The sequence below is a fragment of the Stegostoma tigrinum genome, chromosome 8 (assembly GCF_030684315.1).
Source record: "Stegostoma tigrinum isolate sSteTig4 chromosome 8, sSteTig4.hap1, whole genome shotgun sequence".
NCBI lineage: Eukaryota > Metazoa > Chordata > Chondrichthyes > Orectolobiformes > Stegostomatidae > Stegostoma > Stegostoma tigrinum.
This window is the reverse complement of record NC_081361.1, coordinates 86,725,855-86,749,532: the sequence shown is the minus strand read 5'-3', so window position 1 is coordinate 86,749,532 and position 23,678 is coordinate 86,725,855. Positions and strand designations below refer to the sequence as shown.

Genomic DNA, 23,678 nt, shown 5'->3' with positions numbered 1-23,678 from the left:
AGGATAATAATCAGTGTAGAGGAACAGAGGATCTTAGATTACATGTTCATGGATGCTTTAAGGTAGCAGGATGAGGTGGTTGAGTAGGCATTTGGGTTATTTCTTTTACTAGCCAAGGCAAGAACATAAGAGGAGGGGGAATTATGTTAGAACTGTAGAAAACATTTGTAAGGTGAATCTAGAGTGTTGAGTTTACTTCTCGTCATCTGGTCATTGCAGAAGGTATTACAGAGGAGATTTCTGAGGGTTTTGCTAAGAAATGGTGAAATTTCAGTTGTGAAGATAGAATGAATAGATTAGGATTGCAATAAGAAGTCAGTAATCATGGAGCATAAGTTTAAAGTAATTGGCTAACATAGAATCTGGTCTTTAAGAACGAACATCATTGGATAATGATTTGGAACGGCAGTCAGTATTGCAAATAATCTACCACTCGCGCAAAACTATGCTTAATTGTTGAAGATGCAATTTTATGAAGAATTAATTTGTGACAATTAACACTATATGTTTTGTTAAAGCCTTTTTAAAGAAATTCATTGAATATCTTTTTTCAGATTACATTATACGACATCCCTCCCAACTGATAAAGTCAAGTTACTTTTTCTTTTTCCAAGTGCCATGGCTTCCTGAATTTGTTCTTACAATAAGTGATTTCAAGGTGAGCATTCAGCCATAAATTGTTCGATTCAAGAGGCATGAAATATTTTAAACATATTGTACAATAATTGCATTAGTTCTTGACTGTAACCATGTTTCCCATGAGTTCACAGTCTGCATTTCTTTTGATTCATTCATGGGATGTGAGTATCACTGGCTGGGCCAGCATTTATTGCATGTCTCTAGTTTGCCCTTGAGAAAGTGGTGGTGAGCTGCCTTTTTGAACTGCAGCAGTACATGTAGTGTTGAACTATGCTGTTAGGGAGGGAGTTCCATGATTTTGGCCTGGAGACTGTGACAGAACAGTGATATCGTTCATGCCAAGATTGTGAGTGGCTAAGAGGGAATTTGTAGATGTTGGTGTTCCCATGCATCTGCTGCCCTCTGGGTTGGTAGAGGTTACAGGTTTGGAAGTTGCTGTCAAAGGAGCCTGAGTTTGTTGGTGCAATGCAGTTGCTAGATTTACAGCACTGACTTTGTCAATAGCAATAAATACATTAGGAATTATAGATAGAAATCAGTTTCTGCCTGTCATTTAATCTGGTGAGTAAAACTACCTCCGTTAATCTGTGTTTGTCATTGTGTTTTTTTTTAAATTAACTCTTTCATGGGATGTGACTGTTCCAGACCACACCAGTATTTATTGCCAGTCCTTAATAACCCTTGATAAGCTGGTGGTGAGCTGCCTTGTTGAACCACTGCAGTCCAACTGGTGCATATATGGCCACAGTGCTGTTGTAAATGGAGTTCTGCAGGTACACTATTAGGAAAAGCATACAAAAAACAGCTTGCTGTGCAAGATGACCTTGGATAGATCTTTACCATGTGCTAGTGTAAGATGCATGATGTTAACTCAGCAACTTGTTCTATTCCTCTTCTCAGTTTGACTTCAATGAATATAAAATTCAAGGACGTGCAGAATGGATTGCTAATTCTCTATCACCTGTTTTATGCTATTGTGCTAAGTTATGACCTATACCTTAAAGACTGCAAGAAAATATAAACAGCATTGGGCAGAAGTTAAACAGAAACTGTACTGTTATCACAAAATATGGTTACACAGTGCATCACCAAGTAGGTTGCAGGGAGCGCACTATCAAAAATAAGAGCAAGTATGTCAACCGTAATTAACTAATTTTGTGTTCTAGGTGTTAAAGTACTTGTTCACAAGTCAGAGCACAGGCATTAGGACGAAAGGCTGTAAGATGACTGCGGATGAGATCGAAGCCTATCTGTACATCTTTTCTCAGCCTGGAGCCTTCTCTGGACCACTCAGCTACTTCAGAAACATATTCAGGTACATAAATTGCTAGAGCTGTACAAGACAAAGCCTGAGCAAAAATTACATACAAACATGATAAGGTAGAAGCCCTGTAATTAGGTGTCCCATTACATTTGTTTACTTATGTATTTGGATTAAATTATTGGAGCTTACCCTGGTAAGGATCCAGGCAGTCAATTCTTAACATTAAGACACAGCAAAAATATGGAAAAAGGCACTCTTTATTTTTACACTTTTTTATTGTCTAACACTAATTTTTTAAATAATTAATTCTGCTATAATTCACAATCAATAACTGTTACCTATTGGGACCAGAAAATACGTTGTGGCACGGATCAGAATCGTGTCAGATTTTTGTCTCATAATTTCTCCCATGAAATAACTCAATTCTTTGTAGGGATTACATAAATGCACATTGTTTTTGTTGTTGGCCCAGAGGTTACAAAGACAGCTTGAAAACCCACACTGCATTTAACAAGGTTACAACTTGACAACATTACCATCTTCCTCAGCATTGTTCTCTCATTTCCCTTCAATGGTATTTTTCTCTGTGCAACACAAATTTCAGAGTCAAATTCTGGGGCGCTGTCTATTCCTGCTGGCCTGTTTCTACTGGTATTTCCAGATTTGAGTACAGGGCAACTGCAACCATATTGGTCCTGCTCCCAACACGCTCAGACTTGCCATACCCCACCTCACCCCATAACCCTGCTCTTTCCCTCCACATCACAGTGCCACCCTCAGCATCACACTCCAGCCCCATCACCCTGCACTCTTCCTCACCATCACCTCCCCATCACCTACACTATCCCTCCCCATAGCCCTGCATCCTCCCTCCCCATCACCTATACCTTTCTTCCCCATCTCCCATCACCCTCCCTCCCCATCACCCACCCTCCACATCGCCCTCCCTCCCCATCACCATACCTCCCCATCAACCTCCTTCACTATCATGCTGCACCCTCCCTTCCTGTGTCACTATTCTCCTGACCCATCATTCATTGCCATCTGGCCCCCATCTCTTTCAGCATCACTCTGTAGCCCTCCCAAAAATGTTGTCCTGCCACCCTCCCTCACTGTCACTCTACCCTCTCCTTCAGCATCTCTCCATCCACCTTCAGTGTTGCCCTGTCCCCTCCTTCACCATCACTACAGTTCTGAGCTACACTCTCAATTCTGCTACAACTTAGCTGTGAACATCCTCAGGATTTTACAGCTGATGTTAACTCTGTTCTTCCAAGTTTTGAGAAAGGTCAAAAAGAAACTAATGAGAAATCTCTGGCAGTGCACACAATGAAGAAAACTGGAGAAGAAACCATGTACGCCTCCAGAAATCTGCAGTCACTTCACAGCTTTTAAACACACTTTCTTGCCCCCATTCCCAGTGATTTATTTCTGAAAATACTGGGAGTGCGGAGATCCTGTTAAATTTTAACACCAGAGCTTTATTTAAATTATTCTATTTCCTGCCTGACTTTGATTTGATTTATTATTGTCACATGTGCTGAGATACAGTGAAAAGTATTGTTAGGCTTTCTATCCAAGCAAATCATACCTTACATAAGACATCAGGGTATTAGAACAGATGCAGAATACAGTATAACAGCTACAGAGAAGGTGCAGAGAAAAATCAATTCTAATATATGAGAGGTCTGCTTGTATGTCTGATAACAGCAGGGAAGAAGCTGCTCTTAAATCTGTTGGTATGTATTTTCAAACTTTTGTATCTCCTGCTCAATCAAAGAGATTCAAATACAGTATAATGAAGGTGGGAGAGATTTTTAGTTATGTTGGCTGCTTTCCCAAAGGAGCGGGAAGTATATACAGAGTTAATGGAAGTAAAGCTGATTTTCGTGATGAACTGAGCTGTGTTCACAACTCTCTGGAATTTTTTGCAGTCTTGGGCAGAGCCATTGCCATACCAAGCTATGATGCATCCAGGTAGTCTACTTTCTATGGTGCATCTATAATAACTGTTAACAGTCATTGGCACCTCTTCATCTCCAACTGCCGTCGAGACATTAACCGCCTCAACCTCTCCACCGCAGAACAGGCACCCACTCCAACCTCTCCCCCGCAGAACAGGCAGCCCTCCGTTCCAACCCCAACCTCACCATCAAACCCGCAGACAAGGGTGGCGCAGTGGTAATATGGCGCACTGACCTCTACATCGCCGAGGCCAAACACCAACTCTCCGACACCTCCTCCTACCGCCCCCTTGATCATGACCCCACCCCCGAGCACCAAACCATCATCTCCAACACCATTCATGACCTCATCACCTCAGGGGACCTCCCACCCACAGCCTCCAACCTCATTGTTCCCCAACCCCGCACGGCCCGTTTCTATCTCCTTCCCAAAATCCACAAACCTGCCTGCCCTGATCAACCCATTGTCTCAGCCTGTTCCTGCCCCACTGAACTCATCTCCACCTATCTGGACTCCATTTTCTCCCCTTTGGTCCAGGAACTCCCTACCTACATCCGTGACACCACCCACGCCCTCCACCTCCTCCAGAACTTCCAATTCCCTGGCCCCCAACATCTCATTTTCACCATGGACGTCCAGTCCCTATACACCTGTATTCCGCATACAGATGGCCTCAAGGCCCTCCGCTTCTTCCTGTCCCGCAGGCCCGACCAGTCCCCCTCCACCGACACCCTCATCCGCCTAGCCGAACTCGTCCTCACCCTCAACAACTTCTCTTTCGATTCCTCCCAATTCCTACAGACTAAGGGGGTGGCCATGGGCACCTGCATGGGCCCCCGCTATGCCTGCCTCTTTGTAGGTTACATGGAACAGTCCCTCTTCCGCATCTACACAGGCCCCAAACCCCACCTCTTCCTCCTTTACACTGATGACTGTATCGGCGCCACCTCTTGCACCCCAGAGGAGCTCGAAGAGTTCATCCACTTCACCAACACCTTCTATCCCAACCTTCAGTTCACCTGGGCCATCTCCAGCACATCCCTCACCTTCCTGGACCTCTCAGTCTCCATCTTAGGCAACCAGCTTGTAACTGATGTCCATTTCAAGCCCACCAACTCCCACAGCTACCTAGAATACACCTCCTCCCACCCACCCTCCTGCAAAAATTCCATCCCCTACTCCCAATTCCTCCGCCTCCGCCACATCTGCTCCCATGATGAGGCATTCCACTCCCGCACATCCCAGATGTCCAAGTTCTTCAAGGACCACAACTTTCCCCCCAAGGTGGTCGAGAACACCCTTGACGGCGTCTCCCGCATTTCCCGCAACACATCCCTCACACCCCGCCCCCGCCACAACCGCCCAAAGAGGATGCCCCTCGTTCTCACACACCACCCCACCAACCTCCGGATCCAACGCATCATCCTCCGACACTTGCGCCATCTACAATCCGACCCCACCATCCAAGACATTTTTCCATCCCTACCCTTGTCTGCTTTCCGGAGAGACCACTCTCTCCGTGACTCCCTTGTTCGCTCCACACTGCCCTCCAACCCCTCCACACCCGGCACCTTCCCCTGCAACCGCAGGAAGTGCTACACTTGCCCCCACACCTCCTCCATCAACCCTATCCCAGGCCCCAAGATGACTTTCCATATTAAGCAGAGGTTCACCTGCACATCTGTCAATGTGGTATACTGTATCCATTGTACCCGGTGTGGCTTCCTCTACATTGGGGAAACCAAGCGGAGGCTTGGGGAACGCTTTGCAGAACACCTCCGCTTGGTTCGCAACAAACAACTGAACCTCCCAGTCGCGAACCATTTCAACTCCCCCTCCCATTCTTTAGATGACATGTCCATCATGGGCTTCCTGCAGTGCCACAATGATGCCACCCGAAGGTTGCAGGAACAGCAACTCATATTCCGCTTGGGAACCCTGCAGCCCAATGATATCAATGTGGACTTCACCAGCTTCAAAATCTCCCCTTCCCCCACCGCATCCCAAAACCAGTCCAGTTCGTCCTCTCTCCCCACTGCACCACACAACCAGCCCAGCACTTCCCCTCCCCCCACTGCATCCCAAAACCAGCCCAGCCTGTCTCTGCCTCCCTAACCTGTTCTTCCTCTCACCCATCCCTTCCTCCCACCCCAAGCCGCACCTCCATTTCCTACCTGCTAACCTCATCCCACCTCCTTGACCTGTCCGTCTTCCCTGGACTGACCTATCCCCTCCCTACCTCCCCACCTATACTCTACTCTCCACCTATCTTCTTTTCTCTCCATCTTCAGTCCGCCTCCCCCTCTCTCCCTATTTATTCCAGAACCCTCTCTGATGAAGGGTCTGGGCCAGAAACGTCAGCTTTTGTGCTCCTGAGATGCTGCTTGGCCTGCTGTGATCATCCAGCTTCACACTTTATTATCTTGGATTCTCCAGCATCTGCCTTTCCCATTATCACTGATACAACAGTCATTGTGGACCTGTCAAACTTCCTTAGCCTTCTGAGGAGTAGAGGCATTGGTGCGCTTTCTTGACTGTTGTATCAATGTGGCTAGACCAGAAAAGATTGTGGGAACTTGAAGGTCTCAACCACCTCACCTCAGCACCACTGATAGAGACAGGTGTGTGTCCTCCACTCCACTTCCTGAAGTTGATGACCAGCTCCTTTGTTTTGCTGACATTGAAGGAGAGATTGTCATCTTTACACATTTCATCAGGTAAAGCACTCACTTGGTGGATCTGACCCTTCTTCTTCCTTTCACTGCCCTGAAACCTGTCCCTTAGCTGCTCATTTGAAACAGCTCCTAGAATCTTTGAGGTGGAATCTTAGTTAAGTGAGAAAGTACAGGCTTAACTCTCCACAATGGACTACTGAATACATCTAAACCCACCATGGTTAAATTGGAAGGAGGCATGTTTGCTGTGGATTTGCATTGGATCTCACAGATTGACATGTGTCACCATCAATACCCTTTCCCACCAAGACGCAGACCCAAACCTGAATCTCTCCATCATGTCCCTTTGAATTTAGACTTTTACCCAGATGAATCAAGTGCTGTACATTCTCTCTTTAACAGCAATTTCTGTACAAATATAGCTTCTGAACAACTTTACTTTAGCAATACTTTGATCAGAATAACGGTGCAGGATTTTGAATTTCTTTTCCCCCCCAATGAGCCTATTAATATGTTTCCTGCAATCCCATAATGCCCTGTGCTTGTCCTTGTGTCATCTGTCTCAGCATTTAAATGTGGGTCAGAACCTCATTTAGCTTTTTAAAATCAAGTACTTTAAAAATCATTTGAAATGGAATCTTAGAAATTGAACATCTTCAAATCTTTGGTGGAATTGCCAATAGATTTACTCCCTCATGTCTATTTACTCTCTCTAGTGTTAGATTCAAGTATTAATTCAGCAGATTGAACAGAAAGTGGAAGGTGTGGTGAAGGAAGTACTTTTAAGATTTCAGTGGGCTTAGTTGAGAATTGGGTTGAAGGGAGAGGAATTAATTAATAGAATGAGTTAGCATAATGTGTACGCCACTATGTTTCCATGGCACAGTTCTAGTACTGATAACTTATTTACCTTTGCATCTGTAAATGCCCTAAGCGCCAAGGGGATGAAAAACCTCACAAACAAAAGAGCTGTTTATTTATTTGAACTGTAAAAAAATGTCCCTGATGTCTACAATCCTGGCATGGAATGAATAGCTTTAAGTGTGAACTGTGTGCTGTGGGACTTTTGTTAAATATAGGCCAAGCAAGGTTAGGTTGGCAAGTTTCCATCCCCATAGGAAATTAGTAAATTACTTTGCTTTTTATCAATCCACAACTTTCATTAAGCTTCTGCCAGTGTAGAAATAACTTTGTGGGATTAAAATTAATATTCTTTTGATTGATCATTTAGTACAATAGCCAGCGTACAACTAGGCCCTTCGACCCATCGAATCTGCACTGACATAACTGCCACCAAAAGTGCACTGATCTCAATTTCCTGCACTTGTCTCACATCCCTGAATGTTATGACAATTGAAGTATTCATCCAAATATTTGCAAGATTTCCAACCTCTACTACCTAACCAGGCAGTGCATTCCAGATTCCCACCACCCTCTGAGTGAAAAGGATTTTTTCCCAAATCTCCTCCGAATCTCCTGCCCCTTACCCTAAAACTGTGCCCTTTTGTGAATGACCGCTCAACCAAGGGTAACAGCTCCTCTCTATTCAACCTGTCCATACCATCATATACACCTCAATCATATCACCTCAGTCTCCTCTGCTTTAAAGAAAACAATTCACACCTGTCTAGGCTCTCCTTATAGCTCTAACCACTGTCCCTTGACATTGAATGAAATTACCATCACTGAATTCCCCAGTATCGTAGAGAAACATGGACTGAATCTTATAGAGGCCTGAGAGACATGGGTATGCCGAGATCTATAGCAGAATCACATCAGCTACCTTTCTTACCAAACATACTGAGAATTCTCAACATGGAAGTTTGAGTGGGTACTTGGCAACTTCAGCTCACCATTTGCTCGATAGACCTGCATGTTGAACCCTGGGTGCTAACATCTCAGGGCTTGCTGTGAGGTCACTGGCCAGATACACAACTGATGTCCACAGACATTGGCATCTGACTATAGCCAGCCTTTAATAACCTTCATTGCATACCTCCGGTCACTTGTTGTGCTGCTGAACTTCAATGCTGCACAGATAATAGCATGACTATCATTGTAATGCTACTGTGAGCACACTATATGCTCAGGGACACATGCATCTAGCACATAGACTTGACCAGGCTGCGTCTCTGGCCTGTTCACTCTGTCATGGTGCTTGAAAACTTTGAATCTTCTTGGGTGCTCATAGCATCCCTGCCTTGTCTTGCCATTTTGTCAGAGATACCGGGCTCTCAGTATTGCTGTATTGCAATACTGCCTACAGCAGAGAGAAGAGAAGGATGCTTGACATGGCTGTCAGCAGGACTCACTCAAGTCAAGAGGGATAGTCTGCACCGAGGAGCTGTGGCATTGTAAATCAAGGGCAGCCTCTGATACCAGTCTAGTGGCTTGGCCATGGTTGGTCACCCACTCGAGGCGGTCAGAGTCAGGATCCTCTCCTCAGCAGGAGTGAGAAGTTAGCTGTCATGCAGCCACCACCCATCTTGACTCATTCTTCTCTAACATGTGCTGTTTCTTCCAGGAATGAGAGAGAGTGAGGCAGAGGCAGGGAGATCAACATAGATGGCACAGCTGTTTTGATTCATGTGGAGCCCTGGGCAAGTAAATAAGCAGCACAGAGGGCAGGCAAGGTGGCAATAACAAGGCTGGAGGTACAGCACAGTGAGTGAGGGCAGGTATTGTAGGGATTAGTAAGGCGGGGTGGTTGAGTATGAGCTGTGATGGGAATGGTAGTAGCAGAGAATGATTGAGAGGGAAGTAGCAGGGAGAAGATGATGGCACTTACAGTGATGTAGTAGAGATGGGCATTGATCTTCTTCCTGCAGTGCTTTGCATTTGCCCATTTGGGTGAGACAGATTTAAGCCCAGAAATAACCAAAAGAACTGCCAATGCTAGAAATCAGAAACAAAACAGAAATTGCTGGAGAAGCTTGGCAGGTTTGACAGCATCTGTAGAGATAAATCAGTTAACATTTTGGGACCAGTGACCCTTCTTCAGAATTGATGGTAGCTTGAGAAAGTTGTTTTTTAAGCAGAAGATAGGATGGGGGGAAATGGTAGGATTAAACAATAGATGGAGATAGAGCCCGAGGAGAGAGAAGAACAGATGAACAGACAAAGGAGTGGTTAAAGATAGACCTAGGAGAATGAATGGCTGCTAATTAGTGGCTAACATTGGTTTGTGTATAATAGCAGACTACATGAATACCCTGGTGTGTCGGGATTGGGTTAAGAACACGGGAGAAGGTGTCTCAAGCCCTAAAATTGTTGAACCCGATGTTGATTACAAAAGGCAATAGAGTTCCCAGGTGGAAAATGAGATGCTGTTTTTCCAGTTAGTGCTGAGCTTTGCTGGAGCACTACAGTAAGTCTGAGACAGAGATATTGGCCAGAGAACATGTTGTTATGTTGAAGTGGCAGGCAAGCTCAGGGTCTTTTCTACATTCAGTAGGTAGATGTGCTACAAAACAATCACCCAGTGTACACTTTGTTTCTGAATTTAAGAAGAGACCCTGTGAGCAGCAAATGCTGTAGACTAGATTGTGTGCAGGTAAAGCTTCACCTGGAAGGTGTGTGTGGGGATTTGGATACTGAGGAGCGAGGAAGTAAATGAGTAGGTGTGACACCTGAGTTTGCAGAGCAAGGTGCCTTGGGGCTGTGGGGTGTGATGGGACTGAAAGACGAGTGGACCAGGATGTCCTAGAGAGAATGGTCCTGGCTGACAAGGGAGGGGAGGCAAATATATGTCTGGCAGTGGCATCCCACTGGAGTTGGCAGAAATGGTGTGTTTGCTGGTGGGATGGTAAATGAGGACAAAGGGGTGTCAATTGCTGTTGTGGGAGGGTAGAGACAGTGTGAGGGCGGGCTGAAGTGTGGGAAATATGCCGGACCTGGCTGAGGGCCCTGTCAGCTACAGTGCTGGGAACCCTTGGCTGAGGAACAAGGTGGACATTTCAGAGGGCCCCTTATCGAAGTTGGCCGCATCAGAAGAGATGCAATGGAGACTGAGGAATTGGGAGAATGGAATAGAGTCTTTACAGTAAATGGGGTGTGAGAACGTATTGTCCAGGTAACTGTTGGATTTGCTGGGTTTGTATTGGATATTGGCAGCAAACCTATCCCCAAAATGGAAACAGAGATGTCAAAGAAGGGAAAGGAGGATCAGAGATGGACGAGGTGACCCAAGCTGGAAGCAGGTGCTCTGGCTTCGTGGTCTCCTCTGCTGGTCTTAGGGGATGTGGAAGTCCCACTCTTTCACCACCCCATCCAGCAGGAACCTCCTGGTAGCTGCCTGCACAGCGGGGTTCCAGATTTCCCTTGTCTACCATGTTTGACACCTGCAGGGCGGCCCCTGGTCTGACAGTGGACTTTTAAAGATGGCGCTGACTCCAGGGATACCTATTAATTCTGGCACATCCCATGATGAAGGAGCAGCACTCCAAAAGCCTGTGATTTCAAATAAACTTGTTGGACTATAACCTCGTGTCATGTGATTTATGACTTTGTCCACCCCAGTCCAACACCAGCCCCTCTGCATTCGGGATATCCCAGCGGCAAGCTGTTCCTGAGCAGCTCCAGTGCCAAATGCATCTTTACACACACTGGGGATTGCCATATGTGGCTGTGGGCTCAGAGCTTGCTGTCAGCAAGATTGGGGTGGGGAGGGAATGGAAGAAAGAAGGTGGCTGCAAGGAGAAGGAGGAGGCTGCTAGAATGGCAGAAAAATACATCTGCATTTTGGGTAAAAGGAGGCAACAAGGTTGGGGGCAAAGAAGGAGGTTGGAGAATGGGGGTCAAAGAGAGTTGTTGCAAGTTGGGGGGCAAAGAAGAAGGCTCCTAGCCGATCTTCCTGAATTATAAAGTAGTGCTCAACAAGACCTCAAGACCAACTCTGAAAAATATTGACAGAACCAGGTTTGATGGGCTTTATGAATAGAGGCATAGAGTACAAAAACAAAGATGTTTTGCTGAACCTAAATAAAACAACTCAACTGTCACTGTGACTATGGTTTCCAGTTCCAGAAAGATGAGAAGATTTTGTGGAGGATTCTGAAGAGATTCACTAGAATGGCTCCAGGGATGAGGAATTACAGAGAAACTGAGCTCACTCTTCTGAAGAGCTCAGGATTTAATAAAGGTGTCTACAATGAAGAAGGGTTAGATAGATTAAATGGAAACTATTTCCAATGGCTGAACAATCAATAATCAGATGGCCCAGATATAACTTCATTTAAATGGATTGGCCAAAGAACCGAGACAACACGAGAAGAAGACTTACAAAAAGAGTGATTAGGATTTGTAATGCACCCCCTCCCTGATAGTGAAATGGATACAGGTTCAAATTAGTCTCCGAAAGGAAATTGGGTAAATACTTGAGGAGAAACGGGGAAAGAAAGGGAGAGAAGACAGTGGACTTTTTAAAATAATTTACAGAATGGGCATTGCTGGCTGTGCCAACATATAATGCCCTTCCCTAATTGATCATTTACGGTTCAGTTACCTTGTGTGTCCGAGTCTAGGCCAGACTAGATAAAGAAAGCACTTTCCCTCCCTAAATGATATTAATGAACCAAATGTCTTTTTTCCAATAAGCAACATCATTAGACTGTTAATTCCAGATTTCTATTGAATTCAAATTTCACAATCTGCCATGGTATGTTTAAAACCCAGGTCCCCAGAATATTAGATAACACAGTGTGAAGCCCCCAGAATATTAGATAACATGTTTTGGGCCTAGACCCTGCTTCAGAAATGAATTCTGAAGAAGAGTCCCGACCCGAAATCTCAAGCTTTCCTGCTCCTCTGATGCTGCTTGGCCTGCTGTGTTCATCCAGCTTCACACCGTGTTATCTCAGATTCTCAAGCACCAGCAGTTCCGACTATCTCTGTAACAATTTTATCCCCAGGATATTACTTTGGTCTCTGAATTAATGATCTAGTGATAATACTTGGCCATTGCCTGTCAGAACCAGATTTATTTTTGAAAGAACTGGTACAGACTCAAAGGACTGATTTGCCTACTTCTGTGCTGCATTTTCTATTGGACCCAAAACACAATGCAAAGACAATGAACAGAAACTGCTGAGTGTTAAAAGGTGATGGGAATAAATGAGGGGTTTGGGGGTGGCGAGCGAGATAAGAGATCCAGAACTGTTTTAAAAAACAGTATAAGAACTCATGATTTCTCTCCTTGGCTCTGATTCATCCTGCAAACCATAGGGATTAGTCTTTACGCTTGGGAACTGACAAATTGTAAGTATCATGCACATGAACATAACTGCTTCTGTCCCAGACCCTTTGTTTATATGTTTGCCTTTGTTTCACCCAATGGTAGTCCTTGATCTTTGATCCTCAACCAAAACACCTCTCTGGTAAATTTTAATTACCTGATAATATACCTTTGTGGATTTCATTTCTCTTCTGGTTCAAAGGCATTTGTTTCAGTGAGAAGAAAATATTCATTTCAACGACTATAAGTAAAATGTGGTATTGCCAGCTGAGGAAAATGGGAAAATAAATGTTTAAGAAATTGCTTAGCAGAAAATTGAGAAAATCAAAAGGAATCTGGTTACCAAGGAAGCACTGCAGTCATCTGGAGAACAGTTGCCTGTTCACACTCAGCTTGAAATGCCATAGTATTTTATTGGAAAGAAACACTAGAAATTTCTCAGTACATTGTCTTAATGAAGTCATTACCTGTTTAAGATAAATGAGTTGTTACGGTAGCATCAGACATCAGAATTCTAGTCAACAATAGATTTGGGTGCTGAGGTGACAGCTTACTGATAACACAACTAAATATACAGTGCTGTTTGAAGAAAGATGTGCATTTATAGAGCACCTTTTAAGAGCTCAGGGCCTCCCAAAGTATTTTTGAGCTAATATAGTACTTTTCAAAAGGCCGCTGGCAATTTGCAATCGGTAATATCATCAAAGCAGCAATGAGATAATGAGATTAATTATTTCAATAAAGTTGATTGAAGGACAAATATTAGTTATGATACAGTCTTCAAATTAAATGGCCTTTCATTTTTACTTAAATATAACACAAAATTGAAAGTTAATTTGCAGTAAAGGCTAGAAATATGTCTCTAATCCGCTCCACCATTCTATGCTATTGATTACCTGGAAACGTTGGGTTTGGGAGCAGCAGACAATCTTTTGAGCCTACCCTGCCATTCCATAACATCATGGCTGATCTGGTTGTTTAGATTAGATTAGATTAGATTCCCTACAGTGTGGAAACAGGCCCTTTGGCCCAACAAGTGCACACAGCCCCTTGGAGCATTCCACCCAGATCCATCCCCCTATAACCCACACTCCCCTGAACACTACGGGCAATTTAACATGGCCAATCCACCTAGCCTGCACATCTTTGGACTGTAGGAGGAAACCCACGCAGACACAGGGAGAATGTGCAAACTGTGCACCGACAGTTACCAGAGGCTGGAATCGAACCCGGGTCCCTGACGCTTTGAGCTGCAGTGCTAACCACTGAGCCACCGTGCCGATGTGATCTCACTTATTTTCCCATCTACCCCTGACTCCTTTGTTAATCAAAAATCTAACTTTTCTTTGAGTAAATTCTTTGACATAGCCTTTATTACCTAATACAGAAGTGAATTCCACAGATTACCAACCTTCTGAAGGAAAAAGCGTTCTCCTCATCTTTGTCTCAAAAGAAAGAAGTCTTATTTTTAAACTGTGTCCCCTGGTTCTAGTCTCTCTCATAAGAGGAAACAACCTCCCAGTTTCCACCCAATCAATGCCCCTCAGGATCTTACATGTTTATTCTTCTCAACTCCAATAGATACAATTCAGTCTGTCCAAATTTTCTACATATCATGGAGTAACTCTCCCATCACAGGAATAAGTCAAATGAACTTATCTCAATCACTTCTAACGCACTTCTATCCTTTTTAAATAAGGAGATCAAAACTATATATAGTACTTCAGATGTGGTCTCACCAAGGTCCTGTACAACGGCAGGGCAACATTTTTATAAAACTATCTTGGTTAAGAGTTCTGCAATCTCTCTCCACTTAAAAAGTTCACTGTTTCTAGTTCTTCCTGCCAAAGTGGACAAGTTCACATTTTATCACCTGTCAAACATTTTTTTTCCACCAATCTATGTCTCTACATCATCTTGATGATTTACTTTTCCATCTGTCTTGGTGTCACTGACAAAATTAACTACCATATATTCAGTCCTTGTTAAAGATTGTAGATAGTTGAGTATCGGATCAGTTAGTTCACTTGGGTGGATGGCTGGTTTGCGCTGCAGAGTGATGCCAACCATGGGCTGAGGTTACCCTCCTTCTGAACTTCTCCTGTCACATCAGAAGGGCTGACCCTCGAGCTAAACCACTACCAGTTGTCTCTCTGTCTCTTTAATATCACCAAGTTATGCAACAACAGGTTTAGTTAAAACCTTAAATCATGTGATTTCTGACTTTGTCCACCCCAGTCCAACACTGACATCTCCATATCATCTTTCTCTAATGAGAGAGTAGCCCTATAGTCCTCTGGGACTATGATGACTTTGTTTCAAATAGTTGAACTTTCAATGCTGATCTTTGTAGCACTAGATGGAAATTGCCAACCTGAAAAATGTCCATTTATCCATTCTCACTGTTTCCTGTTTACTAACCAATCATTTATCAATGATGAAATGTTCTCCCTATACCATGTGATCTTACCTCGTGCAGCAAACTTTATGATGCCTAACTTAACTCTGCCAGATCACATTATGATTTTGTAAGCATCTTACTGTAAATTCCTTTATAATGGATTCCAGTAATTTTCTTACAACAGATGTTAGACTAACAAGCCTATATTTTCCAAATTTCTGTCCTCCTACATTCTTAGATAAAGAAGTTACATGAGCTATTTTCTAATCTGCTGTGACCTTCTAGAATTCTATGCCTCTTAATACGTCTTCAGCTACTTTTTTAAAACGTTTCTAGGCTTTGGGCCATTTGGTCCTGGAAATTTTTCAGCCTTTGTTTCTATACCCTACAGGAACGAGTGTGTGACTCTTTTTCACTGGAGACCTTAGGTGGCACAGTCATTATCCATTTGATCTTAATGGTTGGATGGTCAGATGTCAATGACAGATTGAATTGTGGTAATTGTGACCACCTTGCCTCTTACTCCACCTTCACAGCCAGTGAGACACAAAGTCAACCTTCCTGTGTTTTCCTGTTGAGAACTATTTGGACCTCACTGTGTCAGGCAGCCCCCTCTCTGACTTTATTGCCATGAGAAGCAAGGAGTTCCCAATCACACAATGCAAGAGGTCATCGAAACCTGGCAACCTCTTTACAACATCAGGGTTGTGATTCCCATCAATATAGCAATCCATAGGCAAAAGCAAAAAGGCTGTGGTGGATAGAGACAATGTTTTTCCCAATGTTCACTAGAGAAAACTGTAGGTCATCTAATACTGAATGTCTGACAGATATGAGGCTGATTGTGAATCAACACCCTGTGATGGATGGAAAGAGGTGGTAGACAGCAAATATATGAAGATAATTCCATTGGAGGAATTTTAGCAAGTAAGAAGTAAGGGGAGTACCTTGTGAATGGGCCAAATCTTAAGAATTCCAAAGCTGGTTCCAACAATAGTGGATTATGTCTAAGTAACCCTTTCTGGAGAGGCTGACCTGCCATTTGAAGTATGTACATTTGTGACAGCTTGGGTGTGATTTGAATTACTGCCGGTAAGAATTCCTAATCCTTAGCAACAATTTGTAGCAGGTCATTGTTCACTGTGGTACTGCTCTTAGGCCAGGTGAAGGAGGAAAGCTTTGCTGAACCCACCAGCACATCTTCAGCTATGATCTACCAACCAACTGAAAGTCAGGATGCCGACCCATATAACTCCTGATTTTGTTTTTGCTTCCTCTGCCTGACACCTCTTAATATCCTCCCTGTTATTCCAAACTTTACAGATATGTAGCCATGTAGTTTGCAAACCACATGCTGATAAATGAATATTCTGGGATTTGTCCAGTTCAATTGGTTGTAATTAAAGGCAACAATTTACACTTCAGTGTGTTTTATAGGCTCTGCTGATAGTGATGGAAATGGTACGCAGTTTAATCCTTATCATTTAATTCTAATGTTAGTGTGAAGTGATGTGTTCCAGTGTATGAATTGCTAAAGTTTTGCTAAAATGCGTAAGCAATCATAATGGTATATCAACATCATGTTTAAAAATTAGACTTATTCTAGTGGAAGCTACTAGCACCCACCATCATTACTTAAGGGAAAATTGCATAGCTATTACTGCAGCATACAAATCTGTATGATCCCTGCAATGGGAAGAGTTACTATTTTTTTTCTTTTGCCCTACTCACTCACTTATAATTGAGCTTTTATTTCCTTTGTTTTTAGGAAGCTCTTGATCGAGCCAGTTGCAGTGGCCTGAGCACGCCACCTCACCTTGAGCAAATATCATGGGACAGTTAGTGGATCAGTAACTCACATCATGGAAAAATAAAGTCTGCATACTGGCTCCCATTCCTTTCTACATGAATAAAACCAACTCTCTTATTGTAATGGCGAAATCATAGATCCACATATTTTACACTTAATGCACTGAATGTACACTCTAAATGCTGGCATACATTGTTAAAGCCGGTTTCCTTGTCTTGGAGACAGAGTCAGAAACACGTACACACAGAGCCACTCATACACAGCTCTTAGGTAAACTGAACGCAAAAGCACAAACATTTGCACCATCCCATTTATCATTTACTTCCTGCTGCCTTCCACCTTGTGGACTTCCCCCTTTGTTTTTTGAACTCCTGACTCTTTTTCCCTGCCTTTGACTTAAACATGTTCCATCTCTGATATTTTCCAGTTCTGAAAGAACTGAAAGGCTGTGATGTATTTTCTGGGTGCTGTGGTCATGGGCTCAGATAAGGAAGGGCAGAAAAATAACAGGTAATTTCCTTGATGAATTCCCACCGCTGGGGAATATTCCCTTGGAGAGTTGGAAAGCAGATTGGCTGACTGAGGTAACCAGGTAATCTGCATGCTCAAGGGGGCAAGTCAGGATTGATTGTGTGATGGAGTGATTGTGCCTCTGGCAGAACAGCCTCCTTGCAGGAGCTATGCAGTAGGCCTCCCTGTGGGGCCATTGTAGCTAGAGGTATGGCTCCACACTGTTGGCCCCTTTTAAAATACCATTTATATTTCCACCCCTGAGGCTACCTCTGCATTTGAGCACCTCTGTATTCACCAGGCTGCTATCCTTAGCAGCACCCACCTCTTCTGATGGACCTGCTGAGGTGGTACAGCTGCCAATCTTGGGAGTTCTGAAGAGATGTCAAACCAGACTTGAAACATTAACTGTTTTCTCTCCACAGACACCGCCAAACTTGCTGAGATTCTCCAGCATTCTCTACTTTTGTTTCAGATTTCCAGCTTCGACAGTATTTTGCCTTTTTTAGACCAGCAGGATCTTCAGTTTCCCTGACAACAAGTGTGGGCTCCGTTAGATCCTGATGTTGTAGGAAGGTTCTGCTAGTTAATCCTGATTCTCTCTCTGCATAGATGCTGTCAGATAGCCTGGGTATAGCCAGAAAAATCTTTGGACACAGGGACCCGAAACGTTAACCCTGCTTTCTCTCCACCAGTGCTGCCAGACTTGCTGAGTTTCTCCAGCAATTTCTGTTGTTCTGGGTATACCCAGCATTTTCAGTTCTTCTTTTAAATGGAAAGATGCCTTTATAAGATGAAGTAAAATGAAAAATATAACAAACAAATGACCCCATTCTTCATTCATGACTTTCAGTTTAAGTCAAAAATAGAAACCTGAATTTTTGTGCATTTCAAGTTTAAGTCTATAGCTGTTCACTACATTCAGTCATTACTTCTGTTTTGCAGTAGCCTTCCCTTGAATCAGAATGAAGTGATGACGCCCACCTTACTGCTATGGGGAGAAAAGGAAGAATTTCTGGAATTCAGAATGGCTGAGGTCACAAAGACCTATGTGAAGAGTAGCTTCAGACTGAATATTGTGCCAGAAGCTGGTCACTGGCTTCAACAGGACCAGCCCGAAGTGGTTAATAATTTAATTTGGGAATTTTTAAAGGAGGTTGACCAGTAAAATGCGTTGTCACTGATGATATGATTTAAGATAAGATTTTGCAATGGTTCCAGTGTGAAAATTAAATGTTCTTCTGTGTTGCTTAACTCTAACCATCCCCTTTACATGTCCTGTCTGAAATCTTTCAGTGGTGCTGAATGAAAGTCTGCTTCTAAGGTTTGTAACTTATTGATGCACTATTTATTAAGCTATGTGTGATTCTGCTCAGTAACCATTTAAAGCTGTGGTGTCCCTTTGTAAAATGTGCATTCAAGTTTATATGTATGTTTTTAATATATATATATAAGATATAGATAGATAGATAGAGATGCCTATGTGTATGTATGTGTGTATATATATTTATATATATATATATATAAAAATACATAAATATAAAACCATGATTTCTAAGTTACCAATGACCACATTTCTGTATACTTGGATTGACCAAAGGTTTGAAACATCTGTTGAAGAAAGTAATTGACAAGGCAACATAAAACTTCTTCAAGTTTTTCTGTTTTCAGTGTGGAGCTGGTAGGTGCAAAGAATGCAGGTAGGAGATATAAGGGATGTGACAGCTTTAAATCAAAAGAGATCTGACATTGTGAGAGAGATAATGGGAACTGCAGATGCTGGAGAATTCCAATAAAATAAAATGTGAGGCTGGATGAACACAGCAGGCCAAGCAGCATCTCAGGAGCACAAAAGCTTGAGGCTGGATGAACACAGCAGGCCAAGCAGCATCTCAGGAGCACAAAAGCTGTGCTCCTGAGATGCTGCTTGGCCTGCTGTGTTCATCCAGCCTCACATTTTATTATCTTGACATTGTGAGAGACAGCATTTTAGCATATTTATTCCCAAATCTTTGCACATGAAAACACCAGCCTTAAGACTTGTAATTAAGAAACAATGATGTCACCATGTAAATGAATGATACATGCTCCTTACTGTTTTCATTCACATGGTGGTGCCTTTCACTACCTTTGTATGAAGAAAACAAGAGTGCCATTTCTGAAAATTTAAATGGGATTGTTTATATTTTGTATTTATAAGTTGTATAGAATGATGTTTTTATTGACAAAGATTATTTGTCAAAAATTATTTGGTCTCCATGGCAAGTGTATATATTCATCCATAGAATATTAAAAACAGATTATCAACCTGCTATACTCCTAGAACGCTTTGGGAATATAATTATTGCTGATTTTCTCAATCGGAACAAATTTGTGCAATGCTCCATCTGCTGGACCAATTCAAAACAGACCAGCCTTACTTACATGAAATGGTAAATGTATGAAAGATAACCTCAAGATTTGAGCCTATAATATGGCCAGGGGCAAGAATTTCCTGAGATAGTTTTCTTGATCAACCACTGCAACCTCATTTTACACATCTCCAAAAAAATGTCAGCTGATGATGATGCAATCAGTCTGGAAAATCTGTTAGCTTCTGGGCAAAACAATTTCAGGTTTTATCTACATCTGACTAGGTGATTCCTGGTGTTCTTTTTGATGGGGAGAATGGAGATGGAGAATAAGTCCTGAACATTGTATCTTGAAGAGTCTAAAACCAAGGTTTTAAAACCTGACTACAGTTACCAACAATTGAAATACAATGAATCTTATGGGTGGATACAGATTCCCAACATCCTTAATCGCCGCTATCCATTATTGTCATTGGTTTAGTTCCAAAATTCCAATATTCAGTTCATGGGTGGACACAGATTCTCCATTTTCCCAAACTTTGATGAGACATCAGGGGTTAAGTCAGGAAAGTGGAGTTGAGGACTAGCAGATCTGCCATGATCTCATTGATTGAGAGCAGACTTGATAGGCCGAATGGTCTACCTCTGTTCCTATTTCTTATGATGTTAGCTGGGGACATATGACTTTTTAAGCATCCCATAGAGTAGCAAATTAGCTTGCACACACTGTACTACTGCACCCAACAATATGAATCCCAATCACTAATATCCATGTACACACCTTCTCTTTGTGTTAGTTTTGCCAATCCTCAAGTGAGCCATTGGGAGAAAGCGCCAGAAACTGAAAGGATGGGTAGACAGTGAGGAAAAAACCCTGACAGTAACAGTTTTTATCCTCTGTTTTGCTCAGTCTTAAGCAATTGGCTTTCCTTGTTAAACATATATGATGTCATATCCATTTAATGGACCACTGAGAAGACTGGACTATTTGCTTGCCTTCCTAGAATATTCAATAGACTTCAATTAAGTCTTCTACAAAGCAAGGTCTTCTAAGGGAAGTACATTTTTGAGATGTGTTCAACGATCTGTTTTGGTAAATTCATTAATCCCTGCTCCCAATGGAGATTGGGCTTCAACCCACATACCCTTCAATAGGGGAAGCTCAGATCTAATGAATTTACCGTATACCAGTATTGTATTTCAAATGTATTTACATTTTATATACAAATTCTTCTGGTGAAATCACACAATGGAACCCCTGTAGTTAATAGTTTGTGTTTTGCTGCAAGTTTGTAAGAGTGAAAGCGACTGCATGCTTAATTTTCACTTGAAATATTGATTGATTGTATTTTCTACAAATCACAAGTTTTCACAGCATTTATTTTCTGCATTAATGGAATAATTTCATGCACCCCAACACATTATAAACTTGAATGACATTTGAATCATGCAAAGGTAACAGATGCATGGGAATGCACATCATTCAAACTCAGAACTATATAACTATTTCTTCACTGTTGTTAGATCAAAATACAGGAATTCCTTGTTCTCTCATAGCCCAGATAGACTCCAGTGGTTCAAGAAAGCAGCTGACCACCAACGTTTCAAGGCCAAACATGAATGGACAATATATTCTGGTTCAACCAGTGATGCTTACATCCCATGAACAAACAAGTAACATAATTAACTAAGAAGAGAGGTGGAGCCCTGTACAGTTTCTAATGCAAATCATTCTAAAAGCCCATAGGAATTTTGATAATTTCTCACACTCTACATGACAATTATTTAAAGAGTAGTTAATATTTTAATGGTAATAGAAATGAATTATCTGACACACTGCTCACCGATGATCTCATGCCTCTTTATTGAATCAATGGAAATGTGGTCACAGTTATTAAAAATTATAATAATTGTTTGGTTGTCTGAATAAAACCTAGATATTCTTTTAAATTAAAGCAATTTCTATTTAATAATCGGACTTGCCTGCAATGAAATTATCCACAGCCAATACTATTAAGCATGCAGGTGCAAAATTAATGATGAGATGAGGAACCCTTGGAATAAATAGTTAAGAGTGAACTGGATAAACACCTGGAAAGGGGCATAATTAAGGAACCATGGTGGCCCAGTGGTTAGCACTGCTGCCTCATAGTGCCAGGGACGTGGGTTCAATTCCGGCTTTGGCTGATTGTCTATGTTGAGTTTATGTATTCTGTCTGGGCTTCTTCTGAGTGTTCCACTTTCCTCCCACACTCCAAAGATGTATAAGTTAAGTGGATTGGCCATGCTCAATTGCTGCAGAGATATGCAGTCTAGTTGGGTTAGCCATGGGAAATGTGGGTCTATAGAGATGGCAGTGGGTCTGGATAGGATGTTCTTCAGAAGGTCACTGCAGACTTGATGGGCAGAATGGCCCCACTTTGTTAAACAAATCAAAATCCAGATGTTGAATTCACAAAAATTGTAAATTTATAGCCTAGGATAACACCAGTATATACGTTTCCCCTCTGGCCTCTTCCCTGTCCAGAGGCCCACTCTCCACTTGGAAAGAAGCCAAAGCTCTTCTTTTTTAATTAACCCAAGCACCAGTTAAACGAGTCACAAATGATGAGAAATGAATGAAACAAAACAGGGACTTGTGGTGCACCACCAGGGACGGAGTTACAATAACTAAAATCAAGGAGATGGGGGAATAAAGGAGGGAACTAAGTCAAAAATGTTGGTCCATTGCTTGGACCTATCAATGGATACTTTATCTAGGCCCATGGGCAGGTCTTCTGGCCTGCCCACCCCCTCAAATGTAGCATTTCTTTTTACTTTGAAACACCCACCACCAAATCACCCAATTAATAAGTAACAAGCACTGACCACTGGTGCAGTGCCACAATAAAAAAGGGCAAGGAAGGGTGGGGAAAGAAGGAGGGACTGAATTAAAATGAGTTGCAAAGGAAATAGTGTCCCCAGCACCCATGGCACTCACTACCCTCTAAAAGTTTCAGAGGTGTTGGTGGATACTACGTGCTCTCTCTCCAAGGACACCCAGGTGTGAACATAGCCACAGAAGTGGAGTTAACTGTCAGGAAGAGTGACTGAACAATTTTTTTCTACCAGGACAGAAGCCCTTACATTTATAATGAAATGGCCAATGTAGAAGGACAGCCCATCAAGGCCAGTGCAACAATAATCAAACGCAGGGAAAGAGAGGTAGGGAGACAGAGAGAAGCCTGGCTGTTAAATAAAAATTTTCAATGAGTATTACCTACTCTCAATTCTGGATCTGATCTGCTTAACCCTTAGGGGATCTTATGGTGCAGTGCAATATCCCTACCTCGAAGCTAGAAGGTTGGGGTACAAGTCCCATCTCCCCTGGAAGTGTATCTCAGCATATCTGAACCGGTTGATTAAAATTGCTTGAACCTTAAAGGTACCTGCATTTCTAACACAAACATATTAATGGGCACAGGAAGCAAAGATTGGAATAAACCTCTCTCTGCTTCTATTCATATAAGACCATCCAGAGAAAGCAGAATCAGAATATCCTGGCTAATAATTTACCAAAATAGGCATTATGATGTGGTGAGCATCTGTAATGATGCTGGAAAACGATTAGAACTATTGGCTGCATTTCCATCCCTGTTTCCAAAGGCACTTCTGCAGAACAATGATAAATTTAAATCTCCATAATCTGACAAGTCTGTAATACTTCTGTGTATTATGGAGATTTATGTTAATTATTGTAAGAAGTTAACAAGAAAGTACAATTTCATTGGAGCACTTATTTTAAAAAATTGCCATTTCGCAACAAAATACTCACAAATTTACAAAAGGTCT

At 42.4% G+C, this 23,678-nt stretch overlaps 1 protein-coding gene across 1 annotated transcript in view; it reads left to right on the top strand.

Annotated features, from left to right (window-relative positions):
- Positions 1-19,339, top strand: part of ephx4 (epoxide hydrolase 4) — a 53,795-nt gene extending 34,456 nt beyond the window's left edge. The window contains exons 5-7 of the mRNA XM_048539633.2: positions 555-658; positions 1,806-1,954; positions 18,442-19,339. Of these exons, the coding sequence (XP_048395590.1) occupies positions 555-658; positions 1,806-1,954; positions 18,442-18,664 (476 nt within the window). The 3' untranslated portion in view covers positions 18,665-19,339. The remainder of the gene's footprint in view (positions 1-554; positions 659-1,805; positions 1,955-18,441) is intronic.
- Positions 19,340-23,678: the final 4,339 nt, after the last annotated feature.